The 19,791-nt window shown below is 42.8% G+C and overlaps 1 protein-coding gene across 1 annotated transcript in view; it reads left to right on the forward strand.

Annotated features, from left to right (window-relative positions):
- elovl6 (ELOVL fatty acid elongase 6) overlaps positions 1-18,372 on the forward strand; it is a 28,237-nt gene extending 9,865 nt beyond the window's left edge. The window contains exons 2-4 of the mRNA XM_084085800.1: positions 13,038-13,169; positions 14,006-14,157; positions 17,768-18,372. Coding sequence (XP_083941926.1) covers positions 13,038-13,169; positions 14,006-14,157; positions 17,768-18,207 — 724 coding nt within the window. The 3' untranslated portion in view covers positions 18,208-18,372. The remainder of the gene's footprint in view (positions 1-13,037; positions 13,170-14,005; positions 14,158-17,767) is intronic.
- The last annotated feature ends 1,419 nt before the right edge of the window (positions 18,373-19,791 follow it).

Raw genomic sequence — 19,791 nt, forward strand, 5'->3', positions numbered from 1 at the left:
GGCATAGATGGATGACATCAGCTGGTGGAAAGGTGAGGATTGGGAGGATGTCCTTGAACATTTCTGGATTCTCTGCCTTGAGCTGAGTGAGTGTCTTGTAGATGCAGGTCACCAACAAGAAAGGAGAATGGAATATTCTTCTGCCGCATGGCCTCCACATGTTTCTCCATGATTCATTGAGTCATTAACCACTGCTTCAAGGTTCATTGTATGTTGTGTGGTAATCAGGCTTGCTCTTGTTGGGTGGTGGATGACAGCAGGACTGGGCGTGGTCTTGTACCATGATTCTCTACACGAGACAGTGGATGTATCACAGAGCGAGCACACTGCAGAGCTCTGTTATCAACCTGGGCGTAAATGTCCATGGCATGACAAGGAGTAAAGATCTGGTAGACATTCTGCACAAGAGTGGTGTCTGCATCAGCTATGCAGATACACTGCTCCTCTATGACCATTGGGCTCTGATGGATGTGGAGGCATCAGCAACCTGCCCACAGGAGTTCGCAGACAGCAAGCCAGCTATTGTGATCATCCACAATGACGACTTCAAGATTGACACTATGACAGGTGAGTCTACAGGAGTCCATCGAACAAATGTCATGTACATGCAGCCAGAGAGCTATGAAAAGAAACCAGGTGAAGAGACTGCTGAAAAGCTCGCCAAGAAGAAGGAAATCTCTGCACAGCTAAAGCAGAAGTGTGCAGAACTAACAAAGGTTTGCCAGTACAGATGCCCCCCTGGTAGCAAGAGTGAGCCACCTGCTCGTCCCAGGGTAGATCCACCAGTGGATGGGTCAGCTCCACAGCGTGCTCGCTCTGTCATGCACTGTCTCCTGTAGACAATCATGGAACAAGACCACCACCTGAAGACCAGTGAGTTCCAGGATACAGTGGTGCCCAGTCCTGCTGTCATCCACCACCCAACAAGAGCAAGCCTTATTACCACACAACATACAATGAACCTCCAAGCAAGTCAGTGGTGAATGACATAATGGTGAAACATGTGGAGGCCATGCGGCAGAAGAATATTCCATTCTCCTTTCTTGTTGGTGACCATCCAGAAATGTTCAAGGACATCCTCCCAATTCTCCACCTTTCCACCAGCTGATGTCCTACATCTATGCCACCTACAAGCGATTCAAGGGCTCTGGAATGGCAGACACTCATAAGTCCAAGATTCTTGAGCACAAAAAACAAGGACGAACAACCTCACATGACAATGGTCTACAGACCAACAGAAACACAGTGCAAGCACAGGGCTTAAATAGACAGGGATTAATAGGACACAGGTGAACTCAACAGACAATCAACACTGGGATAGGCTGGGGGACTAGGAGGACACAGGTGGAAACACTGACAAAATCACAGGACTGGTTAGACAAGGCAGGTAAAAGTAACTAGACAGACAGGAAACACTGGGAGCAATACTATAAAATAAGGGTGACAAATGAGTTGACATTTAGATTCACCTCAAGCAACTATCCTTTCTAGCTTTGCATACAGAATACTATGTTATGTTGGGCTATAGTGCTAATTTATTTTTGGTTCATTATGAAAATGGGATGGGATGAACTGGACACCATATTCTCAGGAGCCTACACTATTTAATGGGAAACTGCAACTCAGTAACTGTTGTTTACACACAAACATTGACTGTATTGACCTCAGAGATTACTTCTGTGTACTTATACTGTATATTATTCAACTCATCATGAGCAGAGCTTTCATTAGAGCCTAATAAGAAGGCTCTGTGACGATTTTGAAAGAAAAACCTTTTTGAGCTCATAATTGGCAGCCATCTTGCATTTGAAGGTCAACAATAGGTCAAATCATTATATAAACACCAAATATGTATTCCTTGACCAAAATAAGCTCTGAAACCATGTATTGTGCATCTTTGTAGGTCAAACCATTAAAAAGTTCATTTTCACGGTCGCCATTTTGGATTTTGGTCTCTCACAAATTTTCCCCGCCGTTTTAAAAAAGACACCCCGGCTAAATTTGTTTAATAACCCTCCTAGAAGACAAATCCATTGAGAAACGGACCTTTGCTCTCCACGGTCACGGAAGTGCCATATATGACCCAACTATTCCTTAACCATTCCATCTTAACGGTCCCATTCCCGGTTCCCTTTAATGATTCATTAAATATTTTTTACAAATCTATATTATTTTGGCCTTAATTATAATTTTGTATAAACACAAATTCAATCATAAATACTGTATTGTGTACATATTATTGCAGTGGTTCTCAAAGTGGGGTTCAGGGGCCCTCCTGGTTACTTAAGGGTTCCAAATGGACACTTACAGGTCTGCAACTTTGACAGTGTACAAATGGAACCAAATGGACCTCTCCATTTGTACACTCTCAGAGTTATGGCGGTCCTTGAAATTAAAAAGGTTTAGAACCACTGGCATTGTACTTGTATTGCAGACGTGAAGTCCACATACCAGCTCTGACAGTGTGATAAACTGGTTCTGGAAATGGTTCCAAATGTGATGGATGGAACCGATTCCGGTTCCTCAATGTTGGATCCGGTTCCTCCGGTTCAGGAGGATCCCAACCCTAGCTCTAGCTGTGAAATGAACTTGTCATGAATGGTGTCTCTATCTATATAGCATTTGGAAATGGCACTGAAAAACTTAAAGCAGCTGAAAAATGCTACAGATACTGGAGAGGGCTTTAAGGCACAGAAACCGATTGATTGATGATTGATTCATGATGATCCTGTCAGACTGGCAATGACAGAGACACAGAAGCACTTTGGGTGTGTGTGCAATGTGTGCATGCACATGTCTGTGAGCATGTGTGGCTTTGTGAATTTCTGTAATAATAACCCATTCAATCCGGGAACGCATCTGTGTCATTCAATTTAATTCAGCAGATCTACAAGCAATGGCATGTAGATCTGCTATTTTTGAAAAGATATTGTGAAAATGTGTGCAAATCTTAAAAAAAAAATATATATATACATATATATATATATATATATATATATATATATATATATGTGTGTATATGTATATATATATGTATATATATTTACTTACATTTTTAACTCAAATCTTTGCTTCTGGGGGTCCCTCGAACAATATTTTGAGATGGGGGGGGGGGGTCCGCGGACAAATGCATATCATTTTGGGTGGTATCATTGCTTCTGGGGGTCCCTCGAACAATATTTTGAGATGGGGGGGGGGGTCCACGGACAAATGCATATCATTTTGGGTGGTACTTGACATGAAAAAGGTTTGAGAACCACTGATATAATAGCAACATAAGTAAAAAAGAAAACTAAAAGAAAGGAGGATTTAGAAGACATTTGTAGAATCCCCACAAGCAAAGGTTTGAGTTAAAAATATTTGCTTTAAAAAAACACGCTATGAGCTTGTAGATCTGCTATTTTTGAATAGCCCCTAGTATAAAATAATGGTTATAGCTATAAAAATCTAAAATGACACAGTATGAAGTTACAGATGGATTTTTGTGATAGAATATCATTCAGATGATTAAAAAGAATCACATGAAATTCGGTTCATTTTGTTTAGAGAGACATCATCATTATCAACAATGATGGTTACCACCTAAAAACGCCTTAAGCCTTAACTGACTAGGCCTAAATATATAAACCTGCACCATTTTGACCTGTTAAGTTGATTGAGCACTTTATCTTTCTCAACATATCAGAATGTAACCTTTTTAGTGGTACATTAAATCTGTGTGTAAGAGCCGAGGAGTGGTTTCAGAGCTTTGTGTTTAACTGACCTGTGATCAGGGTGGGTCTTTGTAAACATTGTAATCTGTCATATCTCATATTTACATTACAGTAACAGTAGGTTGAGGTATGTTTTATCTACACAGCAGCACAGAGAATATAGGTACTCTGCGCGCACTGAGCTACTTAACAGTAACACACACTTATACCACAGCAGCACTGCATAATAACATACCACCTCCTAGGGCAAATAAGCCATTGTGATTGGCAGGGAGGGGGGCGGTACATTAATTCTCTGACGGCAGCGCTTGTTTCTCGCCCGTGTCACGGATGTGGCAAGGAAGGTGTTCAGTTTGTGTCGCAGATGATGATGATGATTGGCTGTTAAACGGACCAGCCGGAAGTAATTTGCGACCTGTGGAAGTGATTTGCATAAGTATTGGGGCATAATGCGTTTCGTATTAATTGTACATCGTGTAAGTACAGTAACGGTATGGGAAGCAGCTGTTGTATATTGTGGATATTTTGGGGGAATTTTGGGCCCCATACACTTGTGTACACTCCATGAGTGTGGCCGCCAATTATGGTAGGAGGAGATTCGTTTTCATGTAACTTGGAGGTGCATTCTTGCATTGCATCTCTCTCGCTCACTCTTTCTGCCTCTCTCTCGCTGTGCAGTACAGTGAGAGCCCCAAGCCCTAAAGCCTTTGATTGAGGAATCAACCACACTGCGGAGGAATCAGTTCAGAATTGGGTGGGGGGTGGATGGATAGATTTTAGTGAAACTGAAAGACGGTATGGTGTGTTTATGCAGTGAAAATGCATTGTGTGCATAATCTTTTGATTTCCTCATGGACCTAGACCTACCTTTGGATTATACCAGTAAAAGCAACTTTTTGTGGATTATGTGGTTGAACTTGACATTCACTGATCCTCTTTACCTTAATCTCACGCACATTTCACAACGCAGTGATACTGTTCTTGCACCTTAATGTCTATGTTATGAACTGTATATACCAGCTGCTTTACTCAAGCACCTTATTTCTAATGCCTCATGTACATAATGTTCGGATGGATATGCTAGTATGTGTAACTAGATACCTTGTTGTCTTTCTTTTATTCCTTCTTCCCCCCCCCCCCCTGTCTCCCCCTCCTCTTTTCTTTCTTTCATAGTAATTTACAAGCCCACATGTAATCGGGGTAAACAGGCATGCTGTGAAATTGTACCTACCAAGTTTACGCGTCTATGAAACGCAACGTAAACAAATTATAATTGTGGGTCGGGTGGGTTTCAGTCGTGGCTCGTGTACTACGATGTCGGTCTCGGGACGGGTTCCTTCTGAAAAATGTGACCCGATCCCAGCTTTACATTACACCACATGCATACTGACCTCCCTGTATGTTTTAGGTTGATTGATTTTATGATTTTATTGTTTGCCTACTAAAGGTTTTAACACTGTATGAGAGTTCCCTTATTGGATTTATTATTTTATTGTTTGTCTTTATGTTTTTATTGTGGTGTTGTGTGGGTTGTACAGCATGTTGGTGAACTGAAAAAACTACCCTCACATCTGGATGTGATCACATCTGGAAGTGAACACAAAGTTAAATGGATATGGCAATGCAGCATGCACGTTTGTGCATGCATACTTAAGCATGAAGTGTTTCATTCCAGGATTTAATATACAGTAACCTTTTCTTATAAAATTATTTTCATCATTATTTCAGCTGACTAGCGATTCTGCCTTCAGAACATTTTAAACTAGTTGGAACCTGTTGAATAATTTCAGGATGACTCTGCACTTTATTATAATTTCACTTTTTACCACACACACACACAAACCCACTCAGACCCATCCTTGCAGTGCCGTGTGTGTGTGTTATGTAAGAGGCGAAATCTCCTGTCAGGCTAACACTGATCCAACTTCTACAGCAGGTTGGCTAACGGCTTTAATCGGTCAGTGGAGGAGGGGCTGCGGATCAGCTTGTTATTCTGACTGTGTGTGTATATGTAAGATTTATTTTTACAGTCACGAAGCTAGAGTTCAGGCAGCTACGTATGTTGTACAACTATTTGTATATGTCAGTCAGTACCAGTTTTCACAGCAGTTTGATTCACTGAAAGGCAGCAGGTATGTGCAGTACATACTGGGGATTCTTGACTACTGCTGGGTAGTTAATGACCTAACCAGAAAAGAGAAATAGTCTTTGCAATGCAGTTTAGCTAATTTCAGCAGCATACATGCTTTCACTTATATTCTGAAGAAAGCATGTATGCTGAAACGTAATAAAGAAAACAGCTTTTTGGAGGTACATTGCAGTGTGATCAATTTATTTCTCTTTTCCGATGCGTTTCCAAAATTTCTGATGTGTGTTCTATTCATTTTGTTATATAGCTTACCTAACCAAACTGATAACCGGCCAACCTCATTTTTGGAATGCTGACAGGAGTTGATAAAGTCACAATCACAAAGTCATCCTTTCAGACATTATGTGCCTTTTTATGCCAGGCCATGCCCACTACCTCGCCCCCTTTAGGCCAATCAATGTGAAAAGTGAATCACTTCTTCCTTGGCCCAGGACCAACCTGTTGTATTGTGCGACAATCTGTTCATAATTGCTCACGATATCCTTTGAACAGACCAACAGATAGACAGATGTGAGCATAGGTAATAATGAGAAAACTTGTGGGCCCGATATCACAATAATTTAATATCCTGTTGTGGGCCGAATGGACTTATTTGGAAGGCGGCAGGCCATTTACAGTATTGCCCACAGGCCAGGCATTTGAGACCCCTACCTTTTATTACAGCCTGTTGCAGAACTCCAGTATTGTGATTTGAGCAGTGGCTTATGCAGCTTCAGTTGAACTCTTCCCTGTAGTTTTGTGTTCATGCTGCAGACGTCCATAGGAGGACATCTCCTGGCCTTTACAACACCACAAAGCATCACATCACTGGCTCTGTTTGCTTAACACACACACACACACACACACACACACACACACACACACACACACACACACACACACACACACACACACACACACACACACACACACACACACACACACACACACACACTCGGCCATCGCCCAATGTCTCGCCCTGTGAAAAGAACCATACAGAGAGAGAGCATTTGGCTCATTGCTGGTATTTCACAAACCAGATTGGAATGGTTGGTGGTTTTGATTGACTTTAATATTTGGTTTTATTTAGGCTATTTCAGAGAAATCTGCACATGTCCACAATGTCACAGCTTGTAGGAAATGTAATTATATATACAGTTCTTATAAGCGTACACGAGGGCCATGCAAGTCAGGAATACACCCCACCCGTTGCGCAATAATCATGTTATCTGAATTGTACCCGTTGTCAGCTCCACGCGCATTGTTTTGCTTTGCGCCGCCGCTTTCGTTCCCTGCGGCGTCCTTCGCCCATGAGCATACCGTAGATCTTGTACTTCTTGTTCCATCTTACACACTGCCAGAGGCTACACAGCACAAACACGACGCAAATCTCAGCCAGTCGGCGAAGCTGATGTTGAGTTGTGCCCGGGATAGACAGATAGACCCTTTTGGGAACCTCTGCTGTTAAGATGTAGTACTGTGGCTACTGTTGCTTTGTGTGACACATGCTATTTCTCTGTCTGGCATTTTGTTTTAAGTGGCTACATATATATTATCACCCAGGCATTAGTTGATGTATCAGTTTGAGCCATAGGCGAGGACTATGCACCCGGTGACCTTTCAAGGCTGGTTACCTATAATTTATTCATCACATACTCATGGTCTTACTTAGTCACAACAACGAGGAGAAAATAGAATTGGATCTACACAGCAGTTGTGGCAGCCATGACGGTTGTCTCTGTAGAACTAGTGCTGATTGGTCTGATTTGGATAGATGATTTTTGTCTGCCCCAGGGCTGATATCAGTTATCACCCTGAAGGCTGGGTATGTCAGCCATTTAGGTGATGTTTCAGGCTATATTTGTCGGATTCTAACTTTTTTTCCTGATATCGAATCCACTCCAGTGTTTGACTGATTCTTTACCAGTTGTTCACACAGTGCATACTGGTCCGATACCAGTTGACACACAGTGGATACTTATCCAATACTAGTTTACACAGAGAATACTGGACTGTGTTTTGGCACTGTGTGTGTGTGTGTGCCTGGGTTTACAGGAAGACTCATAGCTACGGGAACACTCAACTTCTCACCTCACCTCCCCTCTCTCTACTCCTTCTGACCTTCTCTTCCACACCACCCCTCCCTCCCCCACCCCCATGTTCCTCGTATCCTCACCTCTTCACATTCTTCCTCTCCACACTCCACACACCTCCTTCTCCTCTTCCCATCCTCCTGCGGCCCTCAATCCCCCTCCTCGCTCGCAAATGAACAATCTCTGACTGGCGCAAAGTTGACACTTTGAGTCTCCTACCGGAACCAAATTATGGCCTTAGGAATGCGACAAAAACGTAAAATATTCCATGAATTCAAGTCTCCATGGAGTGTGTAATCGATAGGAAAAAAAGTCCTTTTGGGGGTGAACTATCCCTTTTAAGACTAAACTGACCAATGAATCGACTAAGAGAACTCCCGTCCATACCGTATACTTTCCCCATAGGAATGAATTCTCTCTTTCTTTGTAAAGTTAAATAAATAATATATACCCCCCACCACATCTTCTGCAGAACCTTGTGACCTTTTCCAGTGTTCACTGTTCATTCTAACGTCCTTCCTGTTCTCTGCCCAAGGGAGAAGCAGCTGTTAGATTTCTGCATAGGCCTGTCACAATTATTACATAATCGTCGAATCGCAATTATTTGAGATAATCGCAATTATTTTGCATAATCGTCTCCATTTTTCATTCATCAGGAGAAATAGCCGAAGCTTACAACGCATCACTTTGTGATGCGTTGTAAGCTTGAAGATCGGGTATTTCTCCTTTTTTATGTACTATAAAATCGTTAAATATGTCAATGTATTTGTATATTAAAGTTATTTGTCGAAGCCTAAACTACAAAACAAAGGGCAATATTCAATGCCAAACACACAATTAAATCGTAAATCGCAATTATTTGTGTGACAGTCAACAGTCAACTTAAATTTTGTAATCGTGACAGCCCTATTTCAGCATCAACCTAATAAAACATGTCTTCAACGGACATATGACTGCAGAGAACAGTATGGTAACATTGAATGGCCAACTGTTACTTGAATTATCACCCAGTTAAAGTCGGTAAAAAAAAGTGTGTTTCATCCTTTAAATGTATCTGGTGAGGAAAATGGCCAAAGTCAAACATGTTTTTTAAGGACGGAGTTGTCTGTTCACCTTGGGTTTAATTGTTTTTACTGAGACCGACAGTAGGAGCGCTGTAAGGAAGAGTTGAGGGGAGACGGAAAGACAGACAGTAAGAAAGTTGAGAGGGAGACAGACAGTAGGAAAGCTGACACTGTGTAAGAGAGACACATGAGAGACAACTCGGGGATGCTGTACTAAGCCAAGAAAGCTCATGTGATTCCAGAGATTGGGTGTTGAAGAGGACACAAGTTGATGACGTTAGCTTTCATTTTGTACAGCAATAGCAGGTGTGGCTTCTGTCCAGTGATGGTTCATTTTGGAAAAAAGAAAATCACAATAACGTTAGCAAAAAGCAGCAAAATCAAAAACCGATAAAAATGACAATGTTCCTCATGGGCCCTTAACAATAGTGCCTTCTGGTCCCCACAAAGATAGTAAAACAAGGCGCACACACACACACGTAATCTTTGAAACGGGAACATGATCGCCGAGTACATGTGACTTATGTCAAATGATGAATGAGTGAATTAAATTAATTTAGCGGCAGACATCTTCATTTGAGACATTTGCAGCAAGCAGAGCAGTGTAGAAGCAGCCCAGCTTGGACTGGCCACAGTGGAGCCATGATGAGAATTCACACTGATGTCTCAAATAGATTCCTGTGACTGGGGGCATAGCTAGGCTGCAGCTGCCACTCCAGAGGCTCTGCAAAGACAACAGCCCCCCCCCCCCCACACACACACCTTTACACACGCACACTTGCGCACACCAGCACATTTACCATTTTTGACCATGCCCTAGGCTCTTTGCACCCTCAATGCAACACTTTATTAACCCCAAGAGTGTAAAAATGGACCCTTGCAGTGCAGATCCATTTTTTTCTCTCACTATTAACCACTTTAGCCCTACAGTCATACAATGGTGTTGTGCAAAAATAGGGACCAAAATATGGAAGCCAGACTGAAAGTGGTTAAATGAATGCTCCGGGTTTTACTGTGTTCTGCCGTTCTCCACTGAACAGAGGACTGTTCACTCCTCTTTTTAGTTTACTTGCAAAACTTATATAGAACACTGGCAGAGGACGAGGATAGAATTGAAAACATGGATTGTGTAAACGAGAAGAAAAGAAACCCCCAAGTGGCAATACCAAAGCAACTTGCCTCAAAACTGAAAACGAAAATCAAAATGAATTGTTCAATGATGTCTGAATTAAACGGAGGAAAACCGAATAACGGCAGCAATATTGCACTTTTTAATGAGGAAAATGTCCTCGAAAAGCGGGCATGATTAATGTGTTTCACACAAGGAGAAACATGCAAGTTAATGATGTGTGTGCTCTCTAGTTGAGGGCTAATCAGATGTAAAGAAGTGCGTGTTTTTAAAGGGAAGATAATGATCTGAACCCTGCCACTGTACTGCCCTCCGGGACATCACACATCACGCCATCTATAGCACCGGTGACCCTGACCTTTTTTAGTTTTCAATCGAACTCGGAGGACGGTGTAAGGAGGAATGCAGAGACTGTTTGTCCAAAGGCCTCCTGTCTTGTCCTGTCCTCCTTGGCAAAGTAGGCCAGCGTCCCTGTGTGTCCCTCTGTTCTCCTTCCCCTGCCAGAGTGGTCGGGGAACACTGATGTCATTCTGCAGTGCTGGCCCCGTTGTCATTCTGCGCTTTTGACTTTGACTGGGGCGTCTTTGTCCTTTGTTCAGTGGAGGTGGGAGGTCCGAATGGCTACTGTACAGGGACACTGAGGGACGGCCACCTACATCCTGACAGTACAGATTTCACAATGGGATCCATTGTCAGCGCCAGTTAGATCCACTGCTCTGGTACTGTTTGGATAAATTACAGCTTAACTAATTTGCTGCTTCACTGTAGTTTATTCTAATGATAATGACAGTGCAAGTAAGCTTAACTGTTCTTGTTACATGCACAGTGAATCCTATTCATTCAGAGGAGGACATTGGTGTCATTTGGAGAGAGGCTTTGATGTTAAATAGACCGTTCGGTGTTAAACTGAAACCATTCTTTAGTCCATTGACCCCCAGATTTTCTTTCCCAAGCATTCTTCAACATCTTATCCATGGTCAACGTTACCTGCTTTGCTTATCCAGTTACTGTACACGCCTGCAGCCCTGGGAAATGCCCAGTGTAACCACAGTCCTCTACCGTTGGTCACTGGGACAGTAACAGTAACCGCTGTTATCCAACAAGCAGTTTGAATGAATCATTTGCGTGTTAGGTGCCATGCTCAAGGACACAAACTCCCCTTCCCATCACAAACTACCTTCACTAACCTTCAGGCTACTGCTGCCCCTATTAATTAGACTCCCTTCTCGGTCTGTACTAATAAAAACTGTAAAGTGTTTTTTTTTTCTTTTTCTTTTTTTTCTCAGCATGCAGCAGCCGGTCTTACTCGGCATCTAGCCTGTCAGGTTCACACCACCTGGCTGTCAAGAGAGTGCTGAGTGCTGGGACTGCAGTGGTCTTTATTCTGGTGGTTGGCCGGGTGGCACCGCATGTTCATGATGCACAACAACACTCTCTGACAAGTTAATAAAAAATAAACGCACCACAGTACGGTGTAGGGATGGCCAAATGGAGACATTTTATTAACCGTTTGCGGTTAAGCCTTACCGATTAATTAATCATTAACCGTTAAGGAAATGTGTTATTTACCAATTAAAAAAAGAAAAAGACATAGGTTTTTCCCCCCATAATATAATGCGCTATTTACACATTAAAAATAATGTACCTTGCATGCACGGGTGCTGTGGTTAAAGTGCCTGACTAGGCTGCAGCGATAACCCGATGCAAAAACAGGCTACAGTGTAAATCCATCGTTGATTGCCAATTCCAGTGTATGTGCAAAACACGTAACTGAGTCGCAGTTCACCCGTTCAGGGCGATAAGTAGCCACAACGTTGGCTGCGTTGTCGTGAACACATGCAGACACTTTCCAAGTAAGTCCCCAAGTCGCATAATTTAATTTAGCTGCCAGGTTGTGTGCTGTGTGTCTGTCGATCATACTCTGTGTCAATAAGACGGCTGATTTCATGTTCCACTCCTTGTCCTCTTCATTTTGTGTTTACTAGTGTTAGTGTAGTGGAAGTCACATGTGGTTGCTGGTGTAGACTTGGCCCTTCAAAATAAAAGGTTTTTATTTTATGTATTTTTATAACAGTTTGCCATTAGCCGTTAGTGTTAACCGGTTGCCAATTTCTTAACGGTTAACAGGTAACGGTTAACGGTTGGCCATCCCTAGTACGGTAGAACTTAAGCCTGAGTGAGCTGCAAGCAGCTACTGCAAACTCTTTTTGTAATTTTTTTTTAATCCTGAATATGAATCCTGTATTTTATCCTGAGAATGTTTTTCACTTTCTGCTGATAGCAGCAACCAAAATATGAAACCGTTACTTCATTTCGAAGTTTCAACGTTTTTTATTGTCACCTGCTTACAATATAGATGTAGCAACATCTATAGCAAGTAGAGCAATTCTTGTACTTCCTCAACATTGTGGATACAATAAGAAAATCCGTAGATTTGTGAAATCGGCAGTGCTGTTTATGGTCTGTGAATGGCACGTTGCTTAAGGGCATAGTGGTCACTTAAAGCTTAGATAAGCAGGAATGTGACTGGAAGGTTTCCGGTTCAGTTCCCTGGGGCTGGTGGGGAAATCTCTTTTAGAGGATGTGGATGAGCAATGTATTAATGTTCTCAGCTTCATTTATATTTACTGTTGAAGACAATGCCCTTGGGCAAGGCATGTAACACCCAACTGCTCCAGTGGAGCTGCTGAAGAGCCAGTAATAGAACACTGTGGTTGTACTGGTAAGCTCTCCCACGAGAGCAGGTATTAATCCAACAAAGACATTATTAACCTCTGTATTTTAAATGAGACCTGACAAGAGATCGGCATCAACACAGATATTACAGACAGAGCACATAACGGCACGCTTGCTCATCTAAAAATCATCCCTGACTTCAATTAATTCTCTTCCGTGCTTGTTTGATCACAGGAAGAAGTCGTTCCTGTTCTCGGCACTCTACGCTGCCTGTATCCTGGGAGGACGCCATGTTATGAAGCAGAGAGAGAAGTTTGAACTGAGGAAACCTCTGGTGCTGTGGTCCCTGACCCTTGCCGTGTTCAGGTGAGGAAATCTCCAACATCATTTAAATAGGCCTGTTAGAATGATTACATAATTGCCTATTCGAAATCATTTGACATAATTGCAATTGTTTAGTATAATCGTCATTTGTTTCCATGTTGAAAAATTACGAGACATTTTTAAAAAGAAATCCGAAAAAAGCTAATCTATAGCCTTAAGCTTCTCGTTGTGAGATTGTAGATCTTGTAGGTAACATATGGGACAACGCTCCACACGTCCACAAACTCCCCATTTAGAACTGCAGATTCACTCCCAATTGTCCGCCGTAATCTGAAGACTCACCTCTTCAGACTCTACCTCAGCCTTTAGCACTTGACCTAGCCTTGACGACTATGCAGTCTTATGCAAAGGTTAACATGTAATTGTTAGATGGCATGTTATTTAGACGCTGGTTGCTTGGTTCATTTGTTTACCTGGCATCCTATAGTTTCTATAGTTTTGATTACTATTTTTTTATATTATATTGTTTAGACTGATGCTAGGTTCTTGATTTGCCTATGCTCCTAGATTACTGAGTGCATTTGATGTACTGTATGTGTTTACCTTGCTTGCTGTAAGTCGCTCTGGATAAAGAGGGTCTGCTAAATGCCTAAATTGTAGATCTGTCTTAAGGAAGCTTAGACAGAAACCTTTCATGTCATCATATTCCTCATTTATTAATGTATGTAGCCTATTATATCTTATGTTTGTATTCCTATTTCTTATCTCTGATTTGTGTTTTGTTTGGACATGGATAACAATTTGTTTAAATTCCTTGAATGTGTGAATGTATTGGACCACTTAACAGTCTGATTGAGTCTCGCTGTGTGTCCCTGCAGTATATTTGGTGCCGTGCGTACAGGGAGCTACATGACGTACATCCTGATGACCAAAGGACTCAAACAGTCCGTCTGTGACCAGAGTTTCTACAACGGACCAGTCAGCAAGTTCTGGGCATACGCGTTTGTGCTCAGTAAAGCACCAGAACTGGGTAAGTTTACACATCATTTTGTGGTTTAGATTAACCAAACCATACACAGCTATTCTATTCTCTCACTACTGACCATTTAAATGTTTGAGACATCCATCCATTCATCTTTGTCAGCGTATCCAGAGTTGGCTTGTATCCAGAGTAGTTCCAGTAGAGAATCCCAGACATCCCTTTCCCCAGCCACATTAGTCAGCTTTAACTGGGGCATCCTAAGGCTTTCCCAGGCCATCATAGAGATACTGTATAATCACCCCACCTGGTACTTGGTCTGCTCCGTTGTCTCTTACCAGCTGTGTGTGCATGCCTGGGGAGGCACCCAGTAGGCATCCTTACTAGATGCCAGAACCACCTTAACTGACTCGCAAAAAGGAGCAGCAGCTTTACTCCGAGTCTCTGACGGATGACCGAGCTTCTCACCGTATCCTTAAGGAAGATGCCAGCCACCCTCCTGAGAAAACCGACCTCAGCTCGCTGAACTGTAGACCCTCTCCTCCATGACTTGCTCTTCGACATTCTGTCCATAAATATCACAAACAGGATAGGTGACATTGTGCAGCTCTGGCGGAGGCCAACCCCCATCGAGAATGAGTCCAACTTACTACGGAAGACACGGATATAGTTCTCGCTATGGGCTTACAGAGAGTCGATGGCCCTCAATAAGGTCCCTCTCACACCATACTTATGTAGCACCTCCCACGATGTGATATCTCCCCTGGGACCTGATCATACGACTTCTCCAGATCCACAAAACACATGTAGAACAGATGGGCATACTCCCAGGGCTTCTCCAGGATCCCTGCGAGAGTAAAGAGTTAGTCTGTTGTTCTATGACATGGAGGGAATCCGCATTGTTCCTCCTGGATCTAAGGTTCGATTAATGGCTTGACCCTCCTTTCCAGCACCTTTTTAGTACAATCTTACCTGCTGAGTAATTTGATGCCTCTACACTAATTGGCACAAACCCCTTTTGAAAAAAACACCCCACACTTCCACTCCTTTTGGTTCTGTCCCAGACTTCCAAACTTCTGTTTGAGACATCTATGTAAAAGAAAAACCTTCACATGTCTTATACATTATGATATTAGTTATCTTAGTGAAATTTGATGAATATGTTGCCACTTGTCTACGGCCTTGTTCAGCCAGGCATTCCTTTCTGAACTGTTCAGCGATAGAATATCTCTTTGGTATCTCACTCTCTCTCAAACACCCACTAACTGTGTGATAACATTTTTGTCCATCCCTCAATCTCATACAAATGTCAATGTCCTCCTTTAGTCCAGACGGACCAGCAGGGTCTGGAGGGACTGGAGGGATTTTGTGTCTCAGACTTAATTTTCTGCCTGTGTAGTTCTTTTGTCTTTGTCCATTGCTGTGTTCACTGGGGGCGCTGCACCCTGCCAGCTCCCTGGTTCAACCCAGAACAGGACCTCCTCCTAGGGGGAGAGGGGGCGGGTAGGGGGGTGTCATAGCGTGTGCTCAGCAAACCCCCAGTCGACACATCTAATATCTCATGTATCTTGAGTGCTTGTTAGAACTCAGTCTTGTGACCATGCTGTGAAATGTACTGTAAGTGATGTGTTTTTGGTTAACGCAAAAAGTCTTCTGTTAAAAAGTTAAAGCTGTATACTCGGGGTCGCCCCATCTCTCCAGCTCTTTAGTAAACAGAAATACATTTTATACACCAATTTGTCTGCTTTTTTCACTTGTTTATCCTTTGAGTTCTCTCTCCTGATTGGATGAAATTGGTATCCTGACCTGAACACGTATTTTCTGTTTACTAAAGAGCTGTAGAGATGGGCAGACGTCTGTTACTGAGCAAACACTATAGCAATGATAACTATGGGAATATAGTGCTAACACACACACACACACACACACACACACACACACACACACACACACACACACACACACACACACACACACACACACACACACACACACACACACACATCGCCTTTAACCAGCTGCTGTCTAAATATTATACATATACAGTATATACTAAGCCATAAGTCTTGTCTGCTTTCTGAATGTGTTCTGCTTTGTGCAAGTGAGTGCTAAATGTGAGTGCTGTATGTGTATGCACTTTTATGGTATTCCGCTACAATCTTTTATGAGCATTTTGTACCTCCCCCGGCGGAGAGCGGTAATTGCAACGATGTCCAGACTGCAATAAAGATGGTGGCACATCTATGGTCCAATCTGGTGCACCGTCTGCTTCAAATAACTATTGATATTGTCAACCAGTAGGTATACTACCTGACAGTGACACCAGGGTGGACCAGGGTTCTCAATGGAAGAGTAGAGCGACCCCCTCCAACCACTGCAGATGTACTTGTTATATTGTATTAACATTCACTACAATACAGAATGGTTAAAATAACATTTAGGCATTAAAATAAGTCCCGGATTGATTGGAAAGAGTTCAGTTGCCATGAATCACTCAGTATAAAAGCACCAGTTCAATGGCAAGAATGTAACCTGGTTGCTTCTGGCTTTAGTGAGTCTTAACTGACCGACAGACACGCTCACTCACTCACTCACTCACACTCTCTCTCTCTCTCTCTCTCTCTCTCTCTCTCTCTCTCTCTCACACACACACACACACACACACACACACACACACACACACACACACACACACACACACACACACACACACACACACACACACACACACACACACACACACACACACACACACACACACACACACACACACACACACACAATGTTACGACTGGAGCCGTGGTAGATTTCCACTACCTCATCAGTCTGTATGTTTGCTATCCTACAGTAATTAGTCAACACAAAATGAAGTGCATAGTTTAGCAGCCTGGTGCTGCGTCCCTCCATGACCTAGATAGTCTACAGGTTTCCCGGTATGCAAGGAATCTTTAAACTACCCATGCATTTTATCAGTTAATATCTGGAGTGTTTTTGTTTTGTTCTGCAAATGTGGTAAACAGTTTAAAAATGTTAACAGGTACTCATATTGATTGTTATGCAGAAGGGCAATATTAAAGAGACCTCTGTAGACATCTATCTAGGGGCGCGCGGGGAGCAGTTATGGGTTCAGTCTATGGGTCTTGCTCAAGGACACTTCGACACAAAGCCAGCAGGAGCCCGGGATCGAACAGGGGAAATCAATTCTTCATTCATTCTGGTCTATGGGACTCTGTCCACCCAAGCGTTTTTTTCCATGAGGCCAGTGTAATTTCTAAATTGTTCGCAATGGGAGCGCCATATCATAGCAGCCTAAGTGTCTCTAAAAATAACACTGTGCCTCCAATTGGTGGACACTCTGCCCATGTGTAAAATAAATGAATTTGTTTTATTGGTTCAGTTAATAGTCATCGTGATAGCTAGCAAATGTTCTCTGATTGACTGCTATAAGATTTGTCATTCCTTACATTGCAAACATTCCTTGTGGTTTGCTGACTGATTCAAATACATACTCGGGCCTTTCCTCCTTCTAATGGATTTATTTTCTGCTCCCCTCTTGTCAAACCCCCTTCTCTGCACCCCCAAACACCCCCCCCCATCTCCCTACCCCTCCCTTCTACTCCCCCCCCACCCCCCCCTCCCCTCCCCACCAATGCTCCTCCAGGTGACACGCTCTTCATTGTGCTGAGGAAACAGAAGCTCATCTTCCTCCACTGGTACCACCACATCACCGTGCTGCTCTACTCCTGGTACTCATACAAGGACATGGTGGCGGGCGGCGGCTGGTTCATGACCATGAACTACCTGGTTCACGCGGTCATGTACTCGTACTACGCCATGCGCGCCGCAGGCTTCCGCGTGTCGCGCAAGTTCGCGATGTTCATCACGCTGACACAGATCACACAGATGGTGATGGGCTGCGTGGTGAACTACCTGGTGTACAGCTGGATGCAGCAGGGACAGGAGTGCCCGTCGCACATGCAGAACATTGTGTGGTCGTCACTGATGTACCTCAGCTACTTTGTGCTCTTCATCCAATTCTTCATCGAGGCCTACTTCAGCAAGACCAGAGCTGCTCCTGTCATGGCGAAGAAGGGCCAATAAATTTTACGAAATTCACATTTTTTTTTAAAAGAGGAGAAAAGAGAAAAAAAAAATGTTTTGCCATAGGTGGGAGGAGAATAGAAATGGATGAAAGGGAGGTAGAGGAATTGGAGAGCAGGGACCAATGACTGCAGCAAATCAGTGAGCAGATGGAGGGGTGGTGTTAGTTGGGGGAGGGGGCCCTAGAAGTGGGTGTTAGGGTGGGGTTGTGGGTGTATTTGGGGGGTGGGGGGGTTGGGGAGGGTGGGGTGTGCGGGAGGGTTTTTTTATGGCTGATGTTTTGTGCTTTTAGCGTCATTACTAATGAGCAGATCCAAATGCCTCCGAGGGGAGGGGGGAGCAAGTGTCCCAGCAGGGGGGCACCTGAGAAGACAGCGCCCCCTGTGGTGGGAGGTCGTCAGTGAGTTGTCCACCTGATGTTTCCATGTCCCCTTTTGATTCACATAAAATTTCCTTTTTTCCTGAGGATAACAATAAATAAAAAAACAGTTGAATTACCAGAAAAATAAGGAAGTATGTCTGCCAATAGCGTATTTTTACTTGATAAATAAGAATTAATTGATCATATGAAGATGGTTGGGCTCAACATTGGCTTGAGCTATCTGAGTGTTCTCATTTTCTTGTATGCGTCTTTCTTCAATGTTGTCTGTTGGGTCTGTCTTTGATCTGTCAAAGAAAATGTTTGAGACACTGGCTAAGTGTGTTGGCAGTTAAACAGCACTGAACTTTTGAGTATCTTTCACTGCAAAACATGATCTTTTCTCAGGTCTTAGGTTATCTCTTTCTTTATATAATATGCATATCAGAAACGTTAGACCTGTTTAACATCAGTGCCGGTTAGCAGTATAGATGGAAGGCGTTAAAGGAACAGCCAGTTCAGTACATTCAGATAATAAGAAATGAAGCAGTTTGGAGGAAGACATGTCTTGTGACCACAGTGGACGTGGTGCATGATGGGAAACCGATGCTGATCTATTGCTTATTGGGACGAAGGGAAAGTCACCGACCACACCTGGGAAGTAACTTGCCATTGATATCCAAAGACTCTTATTTTGAAGGAGGAGGCCGCAGAGCGGTAAAGAGGAGCAGTGTTGGACACTGAATCATCTGTTTGAAACTGTTTAGAGTCATAGGCCTAAACGTATTTATGTTGAGCAACATGTAAAAAAAAAAGAAACTTGCAATTGTCAAAAGTCGCTGTATTGACTTAAAAATCGAAACACAAAAAAACATTAATGGTGTCTGTCCTGCTATTGTGCGTTTGCACTGTTATCAATGTATAAAACAAATGTTGCTGAGAATCTTTAACGTCTGAACAAAGAGTGCAAAAAACAACAAAATTTGTCATTCTACTTGTGGTGGTGTGTGATTATTTTTCTCAAATTTTACACATGTTATCTCTGCTAATCCAAAGGCTGGGGATGGAGATTATGTTTTCACTTTATATTGTGTGTGTCTTTATCGCAAACCACTGTCACTGGGTTTTGTGCACCCTGCCATTAGTCCAAGGAAGAGACTCCCCAAATATTTTGCCAATCAGTCTTTGACACCTTTTATTTTATATTTTGTGAAGGCATTGTCACA

The sequence above is a fragment of the Gymnoscopelus microlampas genome, assembly GCF_963454915.1.
Source record: "Gymnoscopelus microlampas genome assembly, chromosome: 18".
NCBI lineage: Eukaryota > Metazoa > Chordata > Actinopteri > Myctophiformes > Myctophidae > Gymnoscopelus > Gymnoscopelus microlampas.